This window comes from Pseudonaja textilis, chromosome 3 (genome assembly GCF_049901715.1).
Source record: "Pseudonaja textilis isolate UNSWEBS1 chromosome 3, rPseTex1.2, whole genome shotgun sequence".
Classification (NCBI taxonomy): domain Eukaryota; kingdom Metazoa; phylum Chordata; class Lepidosauria; order Squamata; family Elapidae; genus Pseudonaja; species Pseudonaja textilis.
The window spans coordinates 195,230,825-195,243,855 of record NC_141992.1 but is presented as its reverse complement, the minus strand read 5'-3'; the positions used below and the strand labels follow the sequence as shown (position 1 = coordinate 195,243,855).

Here is a 13,031-nt window from a genome sequence, read left to right as displayed (position 1 = left end):
CCCGACAGGCTCCTTCTAATTCGACCGAACTGCAGGACTACAGCACTGGCGTCCAGATGGGTTGCTGGGGCTTGGTCATCTATGCTGCTACTGCTGCTGTGTGTTCAGGTGAGAGGCTGTGTGCTACTGTCCTGGGTTAAAGCTGGGTGAAGAGTGGCATAATTGGGAAGAGGGAGGCAGAATCTGGTTTCATTGTGAGCAGTACCAGAGCGAGGGATGTGCGATGGGAAGCTTTATCATTTGAATGAATGAATGAATGAATATGTTTTACTGAAATCAAGATAGTTAGTTAGTTAGTTAGTTAGTTAGTTAGTTAGTTAGTTAGTTAGTTAGTTAGTTTCTCAAGCATGTATGAGAAACCAAGTATAAGTATGAGCATAACATGTAAGCATATAATTATAAGCAAGTATAAGTAGATACATAATAAATGAGTATGAATAAGTGGAAATGAATATGTTTTACTGAAATCAAGATGTTTAGTTAGTTAGTTAGTTAGTTAGTTAGTTAGTTAATTAGTTATTTAGTTAGTTTCTCAAGCATGTATGAGAAACCAAGTATAAGTATGAACCTAACATGTAAGCATATAATTATAAGCAGGTATAAGTAGATACATAATAAATGAGTATGAATAAGTGGAAATGAATATGTTTTACTGAAATCAAGATGTTTAGTTAGTTAGTTAGTTAGTTAGTTAGTTAGTTAGTTAGTTAGTTAGTTTCTCAAGCATGTATGAGAAACCAAGTATAAGTATGAGCATAACATGTAAGCATATAATTATAAGCAAGTATAAGTAGATACATAATAAAATGAGTATGAATAAGTGGAAATGAATATGTTTTACTGAAATCAAGATGTTTAGTTAGTTAGTTAGTTAGTTAGTTAGTTAATTAGTTATTTAGTTAGTTTCTCAAGCATGTATGAGAAACCAAGTATAAGTATGAACCTAACATGTAAGCATATAATTATAAGCAGGTATAAGTAGATACATAATAAATGAGTATGAATAAGTGGAAATGAATATGTTTTACTGAAATCAAGATGTTTAGTTAGTTAGTTAGTTAATTAGTTAGTTAGTTAGTTAGTTTCTCAAGCATGTATGAGAAACCAAGTATAAGTATGAGCATAACATGTAAGCATATAATTATAAGCAAGTATAAGTAGATACATAATAAATGAGTATGAATAAGTGGAAATGAATATGTTTTACTGAAATCAAGATGTTTAGTTAGTTAGTTAGTTAGTTAGTTAATTAGTTATTTAGTTAGTTTCTCAAGCATGTATGAGAAACCAAGTATAAGTATGAACATAACATGTAAGCATATAATTATAAGCAGGTATAAGTAGATACATAATAAATGAATAGGAATAAGTGGGAACAGAAGGACAGGGACGGTAGGCACGCCGGTGCGCTTACGCACGCCCCCACAGACCTCCTAGGAATGGAGCAAGGTCCACGGTAGACAGTTTGAGGTTATAAGTTTTGGGGGTTTGAGGATGTAACACCAGAGTCAGGGAGTGGGTTCCAGGCGTTGAGCACTCCGTTGCTGAAGTCGTACTTTCTGCAATCGAGTTTGGAGCGATTTACTTTGAGTTTGGATCTATTGTTTGCCCGTGTGTTATTGCGGTTGAAGCTGAAGTTGTTGTCGACAGGTAGGATGTTATAGCAGACAGTTTTGTGTACTAAGCTTAGGTCAGACCACAGGCAGCGTAGTTCTAAGTTGTCCAAACCTAAAATTTCAAGCCTGATAGTATAAGGTATTCTATTGCGAGCTGAGGAGTGAAGTAGTCTTCTCATGCAATACCTCTGGACTCGTTCAATCATATTAATGTCCATTATACAGTGTGGATTCCAGGCAGATGAGCTGTTTTCGAGAATTTCATATCATTATATAACAACATATTACATCACAACCTATCACGATGTTATCCATTCAGTCATATCCAACTCTTGGCAATTCCATCGGCCAGGTCTCTCCACATCTTCCTCCTCTACCCCTTTGAGTTGTTCTCTGCTCTGGCTGGTGTCAGCTTTGATGGTGAACTAGAACATGTTGAAGGATAACATCTCCATGTTGGAATGGGAAAGACAGTGAATCTCCCAGGGAAGACCTCAGTTAGTTTGGGACATTCAGCATGGAAAATATGCTCTCTCCCTCAGAGCTAAAGCTCCTTCCTTAACCATTTGCTTCCATATTGCTGCCCTCAAGTTGTTTTGGTTGAGAGTTGCACTAACTGTATATCTGGGCACAAGACTGGAGAAAGATGCTTTGCCCAAGATATATCCCACAGACCACACACGGGTCCTATAAACCAGAGGTGTCCAAACTTGGCAACCTTAAGACTTGTGGACTTCCGCTCCCAGAGTTCCTCAGCCAGCCAGGAATTCTGAGAGTTGGAAGTCCACAAGTTTTGAAACTGCCATGATCGGAGACTCCTGCTGTAAGCTTGGGCCTGAGGATTGCCCTCTCAGATGTCTCCAAGGAATAAAAGACACAATGAGCCAAGCATGTAATTCTTAAGTTAGTCAAGAGACTGTGAGATTCATCCACTTGGTTATTGCCTGATACTTGGTGTGGCAGGTCATGCTTTGTGGGGAAGAGGCTTTCTCCAATGGTTCTGAGGTTAACGCAACTCTTAAACCTGGAAGGATTATTTCTCCTCGCTCTAAACCAGAGGAATTTGGGGAGTTGAGGTCCACAGGTCTTAAGTTGCCAAAGTTGGGACGTCCTTTCTCTAAGCCAATGAGCAACTTTTTAAGATCCATGGGCTTCAACTCTCAGACTTTCCCAGCCAGCCAAGGTTGCTTGGAGAATTTATGCACGTCTCTCCTATCTTCTCAGTAGGCCTGGGTGGAAGAGGTTGAATGGGTGGGTTGTTGCCCTCCTCCGTAGAAGTTCAGAACGTTGTGTAACTGCGACTTGTGCCCATCGTTTTCCAGCTTTACTCCAGAAATACTTGGACAATTATGACTTGAGCATACGAGTGATCTACATCTTGGGCACCTTGGGGTTCTCCATCGGCACAGCGGTGATGGCCATTTTCCCCAACGTCTACGTCGCCATGATCATGATCAGCACCATGGGAATCGTTTCGATGAGCATCTCCTATTGCCCCTATGCACTCCTGGGACAGTACCACGACATCAAGGAGGTAGGTGGCCTTCTGGCTGGAATTCTGGGGGTTGAAGTTCACCAAGTCTTAAGGTCGCACCACCTTTGGGATCGGAGAACCCCAGTTAGATCAGGGATGAGAGTGTCTTGATTTGACTGAGGGGCTTCCCAGTCAAAGTAACGGAGCATCTCTTACCGTCAAAGGTTGGAGGGTGAACTGTGGACACTTCTTCATAAGAGTTATGGGTCCCTCAACTATCCAACCATACAGATGCACACAGATCATTGGGGAAGGAGACCTTCTCCCTTACCTTGGTATGAGATGGCGACAAAGACCTTCTGCAGAACTTCTCCTGTATCTGTCCTCTCTGGACTCACCCAACCAGCACAATCTGACATTGAATCCACCCATTTTTGGATTCCTATAATGTGCCACTAAATGTGCCACCCAACCTTATCAACCGTAAGACCTGTGGACTTCAACTCCCAGAATCCCTAGCCAGCACGGACTGGGGACACCCCTGTGCTAAACGGTGTTGTTATTGTTGTTAGTTATGAAGTCGTGTCTGACCCATCGTGACCCCATGGACAACGTTCCTCCAGGCCTTCCTACCCTCTACCATCCCCTGGAGTCCATTTAAGCTCACACCGGCTGCTTCAGTGACTCCATCCAGCCCCCTCATTCTCTGTCATCCCCTTCTTTTTTTGCCCTCAACTGTTCCCAGCATTAGGCTCTTCTCCAGGGAGTCCTTCCTTCTCATGAGGTGGCCAAAGTCTTTGAGTTTTGTCTTCAGGATCTGGCCTTGTAAAGAGCAGCCAGGGCTGATCTCCTCTAGGACTGACCGGTTGGATGGCCTTGCAGTCCAAGGGACTCACAGGAGTCTTCTCCAGTACCAGAGTTGGAAGGCCGCCATTCTTTGGCGCTCAGCCTTCCTTACAGTCCAACTCTCACAGCCATACATTGCCACTGGGAAAACCAAGGCCTCTAAACAGCACAATCACCAAATCGCAAATGGGTCTCCTAGAGCAGTGATGGCTAACCTTTCCGTCCTCACATGCCAACAGTGCGCACATACACACACACATACGCATGCCAGTACCCATAAGGCAATGCATGCAGGGGCACCCACACCCCTGCACATGCATGCACGACCACCGCACCTGAGGAATACCTGTATTTTTTTAAAAAATGCTGGTGGCTCTTCGGAAGAAGCAATGGAGAAGTCAGGAACTACCTGTGCACCAACAGCAATGGCCCTTAGACTTATATACCGCTTCACAGTGCTTTTACAGCCTCTCTCTAAGCAGTGTACAGAGTCAGCCTCTTGCCCCCAACAATCTGGGTCCTCATTTGACTGACCTTGGATGGATGGAAGGCTGAGTCAACCTTGAGTCAGAATCGAACTCCTGGTAGTGAGCAGAGTCAGCCTGCAATACTGTGTTCTAACCACTATAACACCATGGCCCTCCCTCCTCCATCTCCTTTTTCAGGTGTTATCTTCCTTCCTTCCTCCTCCCCCCCTCTCCCTCCCTTCTTTCTTTCGTTCCTCCCATTCTTTCAGGTGTTATCTTCCTCCTCCTTCCTTCCTTCCTTCCCTTCCTTCCTCCCATTCTTTCTTTACCTTCCTCCCTCCCATTCTTTCAGGTGTTATTTTCCTTCCTTCCTTCCTCCTCCCTCCTCCTCCTCCCTCTCCCTTCCTTCCTTCCTCCCATTCTCTCAGGTGTTATTTCCCTCCCTCCCTTCCCTTCCTTCCTTCCCTTCCTTCCCCCATCCTTTCAGGTTTACCTCCTTGTTCTTTTCTTTCAGGTGTTATTTCCTTCCTTCCCCTTCCCTCCCTCCCTCCCTCCCTCCCTCTCCCTTCCTTCCTTCCTCCCATTCTTTCAGGTGTTACCTTCCTTGTTCCTCCCATTCTTTCAGGTGTTATTTTCCTTCCTTCCTTCCTTCTTTCCTTCCTTCCTTCCTTCTTCCTTCCTTCCTTCCTTCCTTCCTTCCTTCCTCCCATTCTTTCCCTCCCCTCCCATCCCTCCTTCCTCCTTCCTTCCCTCCCTCCCTCCCTCCCTCCCTCCTCTCCCTCCCTCTTCCTTCCTCCCCTCCCATTCTTTTCAGGTGTTATTTTCCTTCCTTCCTTCCTTCCTTCCTTCCTTCCTTCCTTCCTTCCTCCCATTCTTTCAGGTGTTATTTTCCTTCCTACCTGCCTTCCTTCCTCCCTCTCCCCTTCCTTCCTTCCTTCCTTCCTTCCTTCCTTCCTTCCTTCCTTCCTTCCTTCCTTCCTTCTTAGCACTATACCCCTTCATTCCTTCTTAGACTTATATACCGCTTCACAGTGCTTTGCAGCCCTCTAAGCGGTTTACAGGGTCAGCCTCTTGCCCCCAACAATCTGGGTCCTCATTTTACCCACCTTGGAAGGATGGAAGGCTGAGTCAATCTCGAGCCTGGTGAGGATCGAACTGCTGGCAGCCGGCAGTCAGCAGAAGTAGCCTTCAGTACTGCATTCCCACCTCTGCACCACCAGTGCAAACTCCTTCACCTTGACTTGTCTTTTTGTTGTGTTTTTGTGCTCTTTTTTTCGCAGTACATCCATCACAGCCCTGGCAACTCCAAGCGAGGTTTCGGCATCGATTGCGCCATCTTGTCGTGCCAGGTCTACATCTCCCAGATCCTGGTAGCTTCTGCCCTGGGAAGTGTGGTAGATGCCGTGGGCACCGTCCGGGTCATCCCGGTCGTGGCATCCGTGGGCTCTTTCCTGGGCTTCTTGACGGCCACCTTCTTGGTGATTTACCCAGATGTTGGGGAGAGTTTGAAGGAAGAGCAGAAGGAGTTGGCCCCGCCTGCCGCAGCCAAAAACAGCGGCGAGAGCGAGGAGAAACTGACGGTGATCAAACTCAGCCGCGGAAAAGATCCAGCTGCGCCAGAGGTGGAAAGCGAGTCGGCGGTGTGAAGGCGTCCCGGCCTCTCACACACATTCCAAGCAATCCAGATGCAAAACCCAGAACATCCTTCAAAGCAAAAATTTTGAATTTTTAGCGGGCAGCTTCCCGCTGTTTTAATTTGCAGCAGGGGATTTTTCGGGGGAGAAAGGTCCTTTCGCGCAATTGCGGAGCTCGGAGAATTTTCGTGCTGACTGCTTTCTCTACCATCCAGGAAAAAAAAAAAAAATCTCTGTTTCTTAGAGGTGTTTTTAACGAAGAGAAACACTTTTCGGATTTCCGAGATGTTTTTTTTTAATCAACAAGCAGGAAAACATCCTTCTAGTTTTTTTGGTTTTTAAAAGACATGGCGTTCCTTTTCTCTCTCTCTCTTTTTTTTTTTTTCTTCCCCGTGCCAATTATTCATCTGGACATTTCATTATTTTTTTTATTTCTATTTTTTTGACAATTGGACAGTTTGGGATTTAAATTAAGCCATTCTTGCTTCCGCATTTTTTTCCCCCCCAGGAAAAAAAAAAAACAGCTTTTATTTTGATCAGGCCGTGTGGTTTTTTCTTAAGACAATCAATTGCAGCTGGTTGAAATGTGTGCATTTGTAGAATTGATGCAATATTAAAATCGACAGCTTTCCTTGGTTGGGGGGGAGGGGCTGTTCCCTTCCCCCTCCTCTTCCTCTCTTGAACTTTGGCCTGGAACTCATTATTTTGGGAGTCACTGCTATTTTCGCCCCCCCAATTTTATGCGAAATTATTGCAGCGGCGTGAACAGTGGGAACGCGTGTTCGTTTATTTATTTTTAAATAAAAATAAAACCCTCAGCCTGATGGGGTCATTTTTGTCACTTAGGACCCCAGGCAACCTGGATCCATAGAAGCTGTTTTGGTGGAAGGAAAGAGAAATTTCAGCCAGTTGGGATAGTGAGAAAAAGAACCGGGGCTGGAGGGAGGGAGCGGGACAAGCAGTGACTATTGATACCCACAAATGGGTCGATTTGAATTTTTCGATTTTTCTTTTTCCCAGCTTAGTGGCATTTAAATGTCCTTAAATGTCCTCCTTTGCGACAAAGCTGCTTGGGGAATCTCCATCATCAGTCTCTTCAAGTATGGATTCCCTTGGGTTCTGTTTTTTTTGGGGGTGGGGGGAAGGCTTTTTGGGGGAGGTGGGAGGGCAAGGGTTGTTGATTGCACTTTTTCCTGAAACTTCCAGGCTGGAAACGGTGGCGAACAAGGAGGTTCTCTCAACATGGACAAGCAAAAAACCAAAGGCCTACCTCTGAGGTTTGCAGAGTAACGAATATTCGTCTGCCTACGTGTTCGTTAGTTGGTTGGTTTGTTTTTCCTTGCTTGCTTTTTAATTTTTTAATTAAAACATAAAAAAAGCTTTCAGGTCTTCGAGAACGCAGCTTTTTTTTTTTCAAAACGCTGTAGTTTTTTCCTCAGCTTTGAGGGGGATGGTGAGATGTCGCCGGAGTCTCAAAGAAATTCTTCTTCCATTTGTTCCTCAGTCGAAAATTCCTACCCGCCTTTCTTGTTTCTTTGGATCGGATGTTGATTTGAGCGGCTTCCGTGCGTAAGGCCCGCCTGCTCCAACAGTGTCCTTCGGAGGCGCCGAAATTCTGCTGCTGTGGAGGAAGGCAGAAATTCAGCTGGTCTCGCACCTCAAAAAAATCATTTTTGGCATCATTTGGGACAAATTCCAAGGGAACCCCTAATAGGGCCCGACTCTTGATTCCATACCACATGTAATCTCTTCGTTTTTTCACTCTTCTAGAAAGTTCTCCTCCCATAGACAGTTTCCGAGGCAGATTTCCTCGTGGAGTGTTGCAAATTTGGGAGGCCCTCTTGGTGTTCTTGTTTGTTTTTTTCCCCTGCTGCTCCTTCCGGTAACATCTCTGTAAAACGCATGTCAGCGAGCCCAGCGGTTAAGAAGCAAGTATTTACCTTTCTATATATCTAATTCAAAGAAGCCGTTTTTGATCTCTTACTTGAACCGTTGATCTGTTTCAAAAGAAGACGTCACATTTTACACAACTGCCGCGGTCGTCCTTCATCTGGGGATTTGAAGAGCTCAGAGGAGGGAACCAATCAAAGATGGGTGGATTTTGGATCCCCACCGTAAAGGTTCCCCGTCTTTTGACTTGGTCGACCACGGCCTCAGGACAACCCCGATTTTACCTTCAGTCTTCGGCCAGTCCTGTCTTGTGCTTTTCAGCAGTCATTTTACCTCTCCTCTTTATAGGAAATTTCATAGAAGCTCGTTTTCTACCAGAGTTTCATAGAACTATTTTTAAAGGATCGAAGGAATATTTCGTTTCTCCCCCTTCGTTGCCCACCCCACCCCCCTCCAAAATGTGACATTTGGAACATTATTTTTAAAAAGAGGGAGATCTGAAGGCTGTCGAAGTTGGGAAACAGATTTTACGTGGTTGTTTTTAGCTAAGCGTGCTCTCCTTCTGTTGCACTTGGAGACTTTGCTACACCTAACACATGCACTCCACTACTCCCACCACCCAGCAGTGTTCTAATTTACCATGGGGGGGGGGGGTTTCTCCACCACGCCCCCCCTTCAGAATAGTTGCTCATTCCCTTTTAAATCAGCCATTTTAACTACGGCCCTTGGCCTTTTTAGAAGGGCCCTGCTGAACAGGAGTCTCGATGAATCACGTGAAATGAGATTGCCGCGCTAATTTTCTCTCCTTGGGAGTTAAAAAAAAAAAAAAAAAAAAAAAAAAGCAACCCTCTCTTTTCTCTCTTCGGTGGAATTTTGCTTTTTTGAGTTGTTTGTTCCCTTCCTGGAAAAGCTCGCTTTCATTCCGTTCCATCAGTGAACAAAAATAAAAGAGACTGACATTCTGCTTGTCAGAGAAACGCGAAGCATTCAAGATGGTGGCCACGATTGTATGATTGATGCCACGCCCCCTTTCCCCCCCACGCACATGCCTTGCACCTCTGAAAAGGGGAGGGGCTTTGATCAGATAACGGCTATCTTGATTTGTTTTGTTTCTCAAAATCAAACAAGCAACGATGTGGTGGTTTTTCCCCCAAATTAACTTCCTTTAAGGCAGGGGGTCTCCAAACTTGGACATGCTGGCTGGGAATTCTGGGACTTGAAGCCCACAAGTCTTAAAGCGGCCAAGGTTGGAGACCCCTGCTTTAAGCCATAGTGACTCCAAACATCAGAGAATGTGCTTGTTCCTTCCTGGCTAATTGAGAAGTTTTCGCCCATCGTTCGATGACATCCTCCTTGGTTCTGGGATGGAAAAAGGGGAAGGCCTCTTAGATGTTGGGCTATGCTTTGGTCCTTGTTCTTTTGAGCCATTGGGTTAAACCACACTGATAAACCCAAGGTAGTTTTCTGCCCAGTTCTGATAAAGAAGGCCCTCTTAACTTGAAAGTCCAACCTTCTCAACCTTCCTCATGTTTAGACTTCCTGGCAGAATTGTTCTCCTTCATCTCTGGAGCTTTATCTTAAGAACATTGAAATGCTTTCAAACGTGGCTACCCTGATGTCCGAAAAGAGACGTGCAGGCTATCATTAAATTGGTATTAAATTAAATGGGATTTAGACCTGAACTTTAGTTTTGTAGGTCTATTTGTCTATCACAGGGGTCCCCAAACTTGGTCACTTTAAGACTTGTGGGCTTCAACCTGAAGTCCACAAGTCTTAAAGTTGCTAAGTTTGGAGACCTCTGGTCTACCTGGAAGACAATGGGACACACACTTTGCTTTTTATAACTGAAAGTGATTTAATCCCGTGTTATTAAAACTCAGGACATGATTTGTGTCTTTCTCCTTTACTTAGAGATTCCCAAACCATGCTGGACTATAAACTGAAGCGTAATTTAAGAGTTTTTAGAATAGCAAAAAGCAACCCTGGCAGTATATTTTGGCTTGGGCCTTGGGATGAACACAAAATTCACCGCGTCCTAGTTAATGCTTCTATTCCCATGTTTTGGGGCGGGACATAAGTGGCGCACATTGAAAAATCCTCATTCCCTTCAGGTGGTTCAATCAAAAGCCAAATTCTTCCTTGAATGTGATGTATCTTATCTTGTCTATCAAATTCAGCTGGCTCTGTGGAGTCCTACTTAGCTGTTGACCAGATTTACTTTAGGAATTACCAATATTTATTTTCTATCTGACATGACAAGTTTTCTTCATTTAGGGTGAATTAAGAGGTAGGAAAAAAGCAATAACAACTTTTCATTAATTTTTTGGAAATGGGCTCTTTATTTGGTTATGAAGACTTTTACCCAACCAGCTGTTAAAATATTCTCTAATGATTCAAGAACTTGTTCCCTCATCTAGACCCCGTTGGAGGTTTGTCCACAAAGGGAGCTCCTTCACTCCAAAAGACAAGGGAGGTTGAGCAAATTCCTTGAGAAGGAATTTGATTCTGCTGGGCCATTTAATTTAGATTATTCCTTGACAGTGGAGAACCTCTGGACAAGATCTCCGGCCCATCGTGGTGATCTTTCTCCGTGCTAAAACTCCTGGAGAGAGAACTTTAGAGAACCTTTGATTTTTAAATGTTTTTTTGGAAAGATCTCTGGCAGAGGTGCAAAAGCAAGTTCAGTTAGAGCTGAACTGTACTATGCAGGATTAGCTGATTGGATTTTGGTGGGAACAGATTCGAGGCCTTCAACTCCTGGTAGCAAATGAGAACCAGGCTGGGCCCTTCAAGGATTTTAAGAAGATCAGATGCTCTTGGGTAGAAGCTTCTGGTGAGGACTTTCTGGATCAAGGGTCTCCAACCTTGGCAACTGTAAGACTTAAGCTGGCTGACGAACTCTGGGAGTTGAAGAGTTGAAGTCCACAAGTCTTCAAAGTTGCCAAGGTTGGAGACCCCTCACCTAGATCCAATTTGATCACAGCTCAGTTAGAAAAGTTCACCTAGCTCTTTTCCTTTTTTATCAATTCACTTTTGATCCCTCTTTGTTCCTTTAAATCGTTTGAACCCGCTGCTCCTTCCCTTGCCCTGCGTTTGCCAAAGTGTACAACTTTTCCATGCCCTGCTTTCAAGCGCCAGGCCATGCTCAATTTAGTTTGTGGCTTCTTCCACACACTCCTTTGAAGTCCAGCCGGTCGTGGGAAGGAACCAGGAAAGATTGGAAGTGTCTTGCAGTTGTCCTTCATTTGCAGGAGCCGCCTTGGTTTCTCGCTCATAAAGCCAAATAAAAGTTAGGGGCATCCAAAGTTGCACAAAAGTTTGAAAATTGGGCAACTTGCATTGCAGAAAGGAAGAGAGAGATAAAATGAAATCCCAAATTGTTTCGGTTGTCTCCTAGCTGTGGAATTTGAAGTTTGCACATTGAGCCCCAGAGCAGTGATTTCTGCAAGAAAAGATGGAGGTGTTTAAAACTATCTTGATTTTTTTTTTTAAAAAAAAGGCATTTTGGGGGGAAAAAAACTCCAGAGTACCCATTTCCATGTTGCACTCGCAACTTCCTCAGTAAAGTACCTCTTACTAGAATCTTGACGGTCAGGTGGAGATTGTGGGAGAATCTGCAAACAGGAAGAAGGTTCTGGAATCATAGGAGTTTCTTCCCCAGACAGTTGAGTTCCATTAGATCATTGAATATTTCACCTCCTGTGAGAGGACAAATTTAGGATGAGTTGAATCCCAATATCTTCCTTGGAATAATTCCTCGATCACCAAGTAATCACAAAACAGCCCGGGTTCTGTAGCATCTTCCAAAGTTGCCGAAAGCTCCACAACTTTGGAAGGCTTTCCGTAGCTACAACGTGTTTGCTCCAAACACCACGAAGGGATAAAGCGAATTCTCAAGAGCTGTGGTCTTGCTTCTTCAGAATCAGGAAAGGGGCTGAGATGTCCAGCTTTTCCAGAGGTCAAGGTGTCATCCTTTAATAGAAGTAGTAGTCCTGTCAAGCTATGGGGTCATTTCCTCCGGCCTCCCAATATCACGGGTGATAATGAAGTAACTTTTCCAATGTTGGTCATTTTTGTTCTTCTTCTTTAATTTCTGGTGCAACCCAAACCTGCCACTTCCCTCATAGTTAAATGGCCAGCTGAATTTCTTTTTGTTATTTTGTTTATTTTGCAAAAAAAAAAAATGCCTCATCTACTGAAAAGCTGCATCTAGGCATCTCATAATGAAAAATAAATAAATATAAGTATATAGAGATATCTATAATTAGTTCCATTGTGAACTGGCCGTAAGAAACTTCTTTTTTATCAACTTATTAAGTTGGAGCACTATACTAGCTCTTGCTGAGTTTAGCAAATGTTTATAAGTGTGTGTTAAACACATAACGTTTCACAGGGACTTAGGGAAAAGGGACAAGCGAGACGACGTCGGCTGAGTGCAAGTGGCATTAACGCCTGGGATGGTAACAATTTCAGCACAGATAATTTTTGGGGGGCGGGGGGGTTGGTGTTTTTTTCTTTTCTGGACTTCATTGCATGACAAACAGATTAACCCTTCTGCACTTTTGATCTGTTGGTGTGTATATATATATACACACACATTTTTTCCCATGTATCGTTAGAAGCGGCTGAATGTATAAAACAAGTCAAAAGTTCACAGTTACATGTGCTCAATCCATTGTTCTACAGTTCAATCTTAATAAACATTTCAATAAGAGAGATTGGTTTGTGTCTTGTGTCTGCAGGGATGGGGAAGGGGAATTCACTCTGGAGTATATACTTACACACAGCTCGTCTTTCGGCTAGTTGACCATTCATTTAACAGAATAACAGAGTTGGAAGGGATCTTGTAGGTCATCCAGTCCAACCAAGAGACCCTACACCATTTCTGACAAATGGGAATCTAATCTCTTCTTGAAAGCTTCCAGGGATGAAGCTCCCTTCCGAAGGTAGTTCTGAGCGCAGTTCTGTTTAGTGACAGAGGTGGGTTGCTGCAGGTTCGGATCGATTTGCCCAAACCCCTTGTTCTGACTCAGCATGGTTCAAAGAACCGGCAAATCGAATCATCGGCTGGCCCCACCCCTGCCTGTTTTGGGGGCCATTTTGG

General features: G+C 44.0%; 1 protein-coding gene and 1 long non-coding RNA gene across 4 annotated transcripts in view; both read left to right on the top strand.

Moving 5' to 3' along the window:
• Positions 1-6,720, top strand: part of SLC45A4 (solute carrier family 45 member 4) — a 98,942-nt gene extending 92,222 nt beyond the window's left edge. For all 3 annotated transcript variants that reach the window (XM_087931799.1, XM_087931800.1, XM_087931801.1), the window contains 3 exons: positions 9-108; positions 2,939-3,150; positions 5,684-6,720. In XM_087931799.1, coding sequence (XP_087787925.1) covers positions 9-108; positions 2,939-3,150; positions 5,684-6,049 — 678 coding nt within the window. In that variant the 3' untranslated portion in view covers positions 6,050-6,720. The remainder of the gene's footprint in view (positions 1-8; positions 109-2,938; positions 3,151-5,683) is intronic.
• Positions 1-12,641, top strand: part of LOC148126482 (uncharacterized) — a 456,824-nt gene extending 444,183 nt beyond the window's left edge. The window contains exon 2 of the long non-coding RNA XR_015743328.1: positions 10,874-12,641. This is a non-coding gene — a long non-coding RNA (uncharacterized LOC148126482). The remainder of the gene's footprint in view (positions 1-10,873) is intronic.
• The last annotated feature ends 390 nt before the right edge of the window (positions 12,642-13,031 follow it).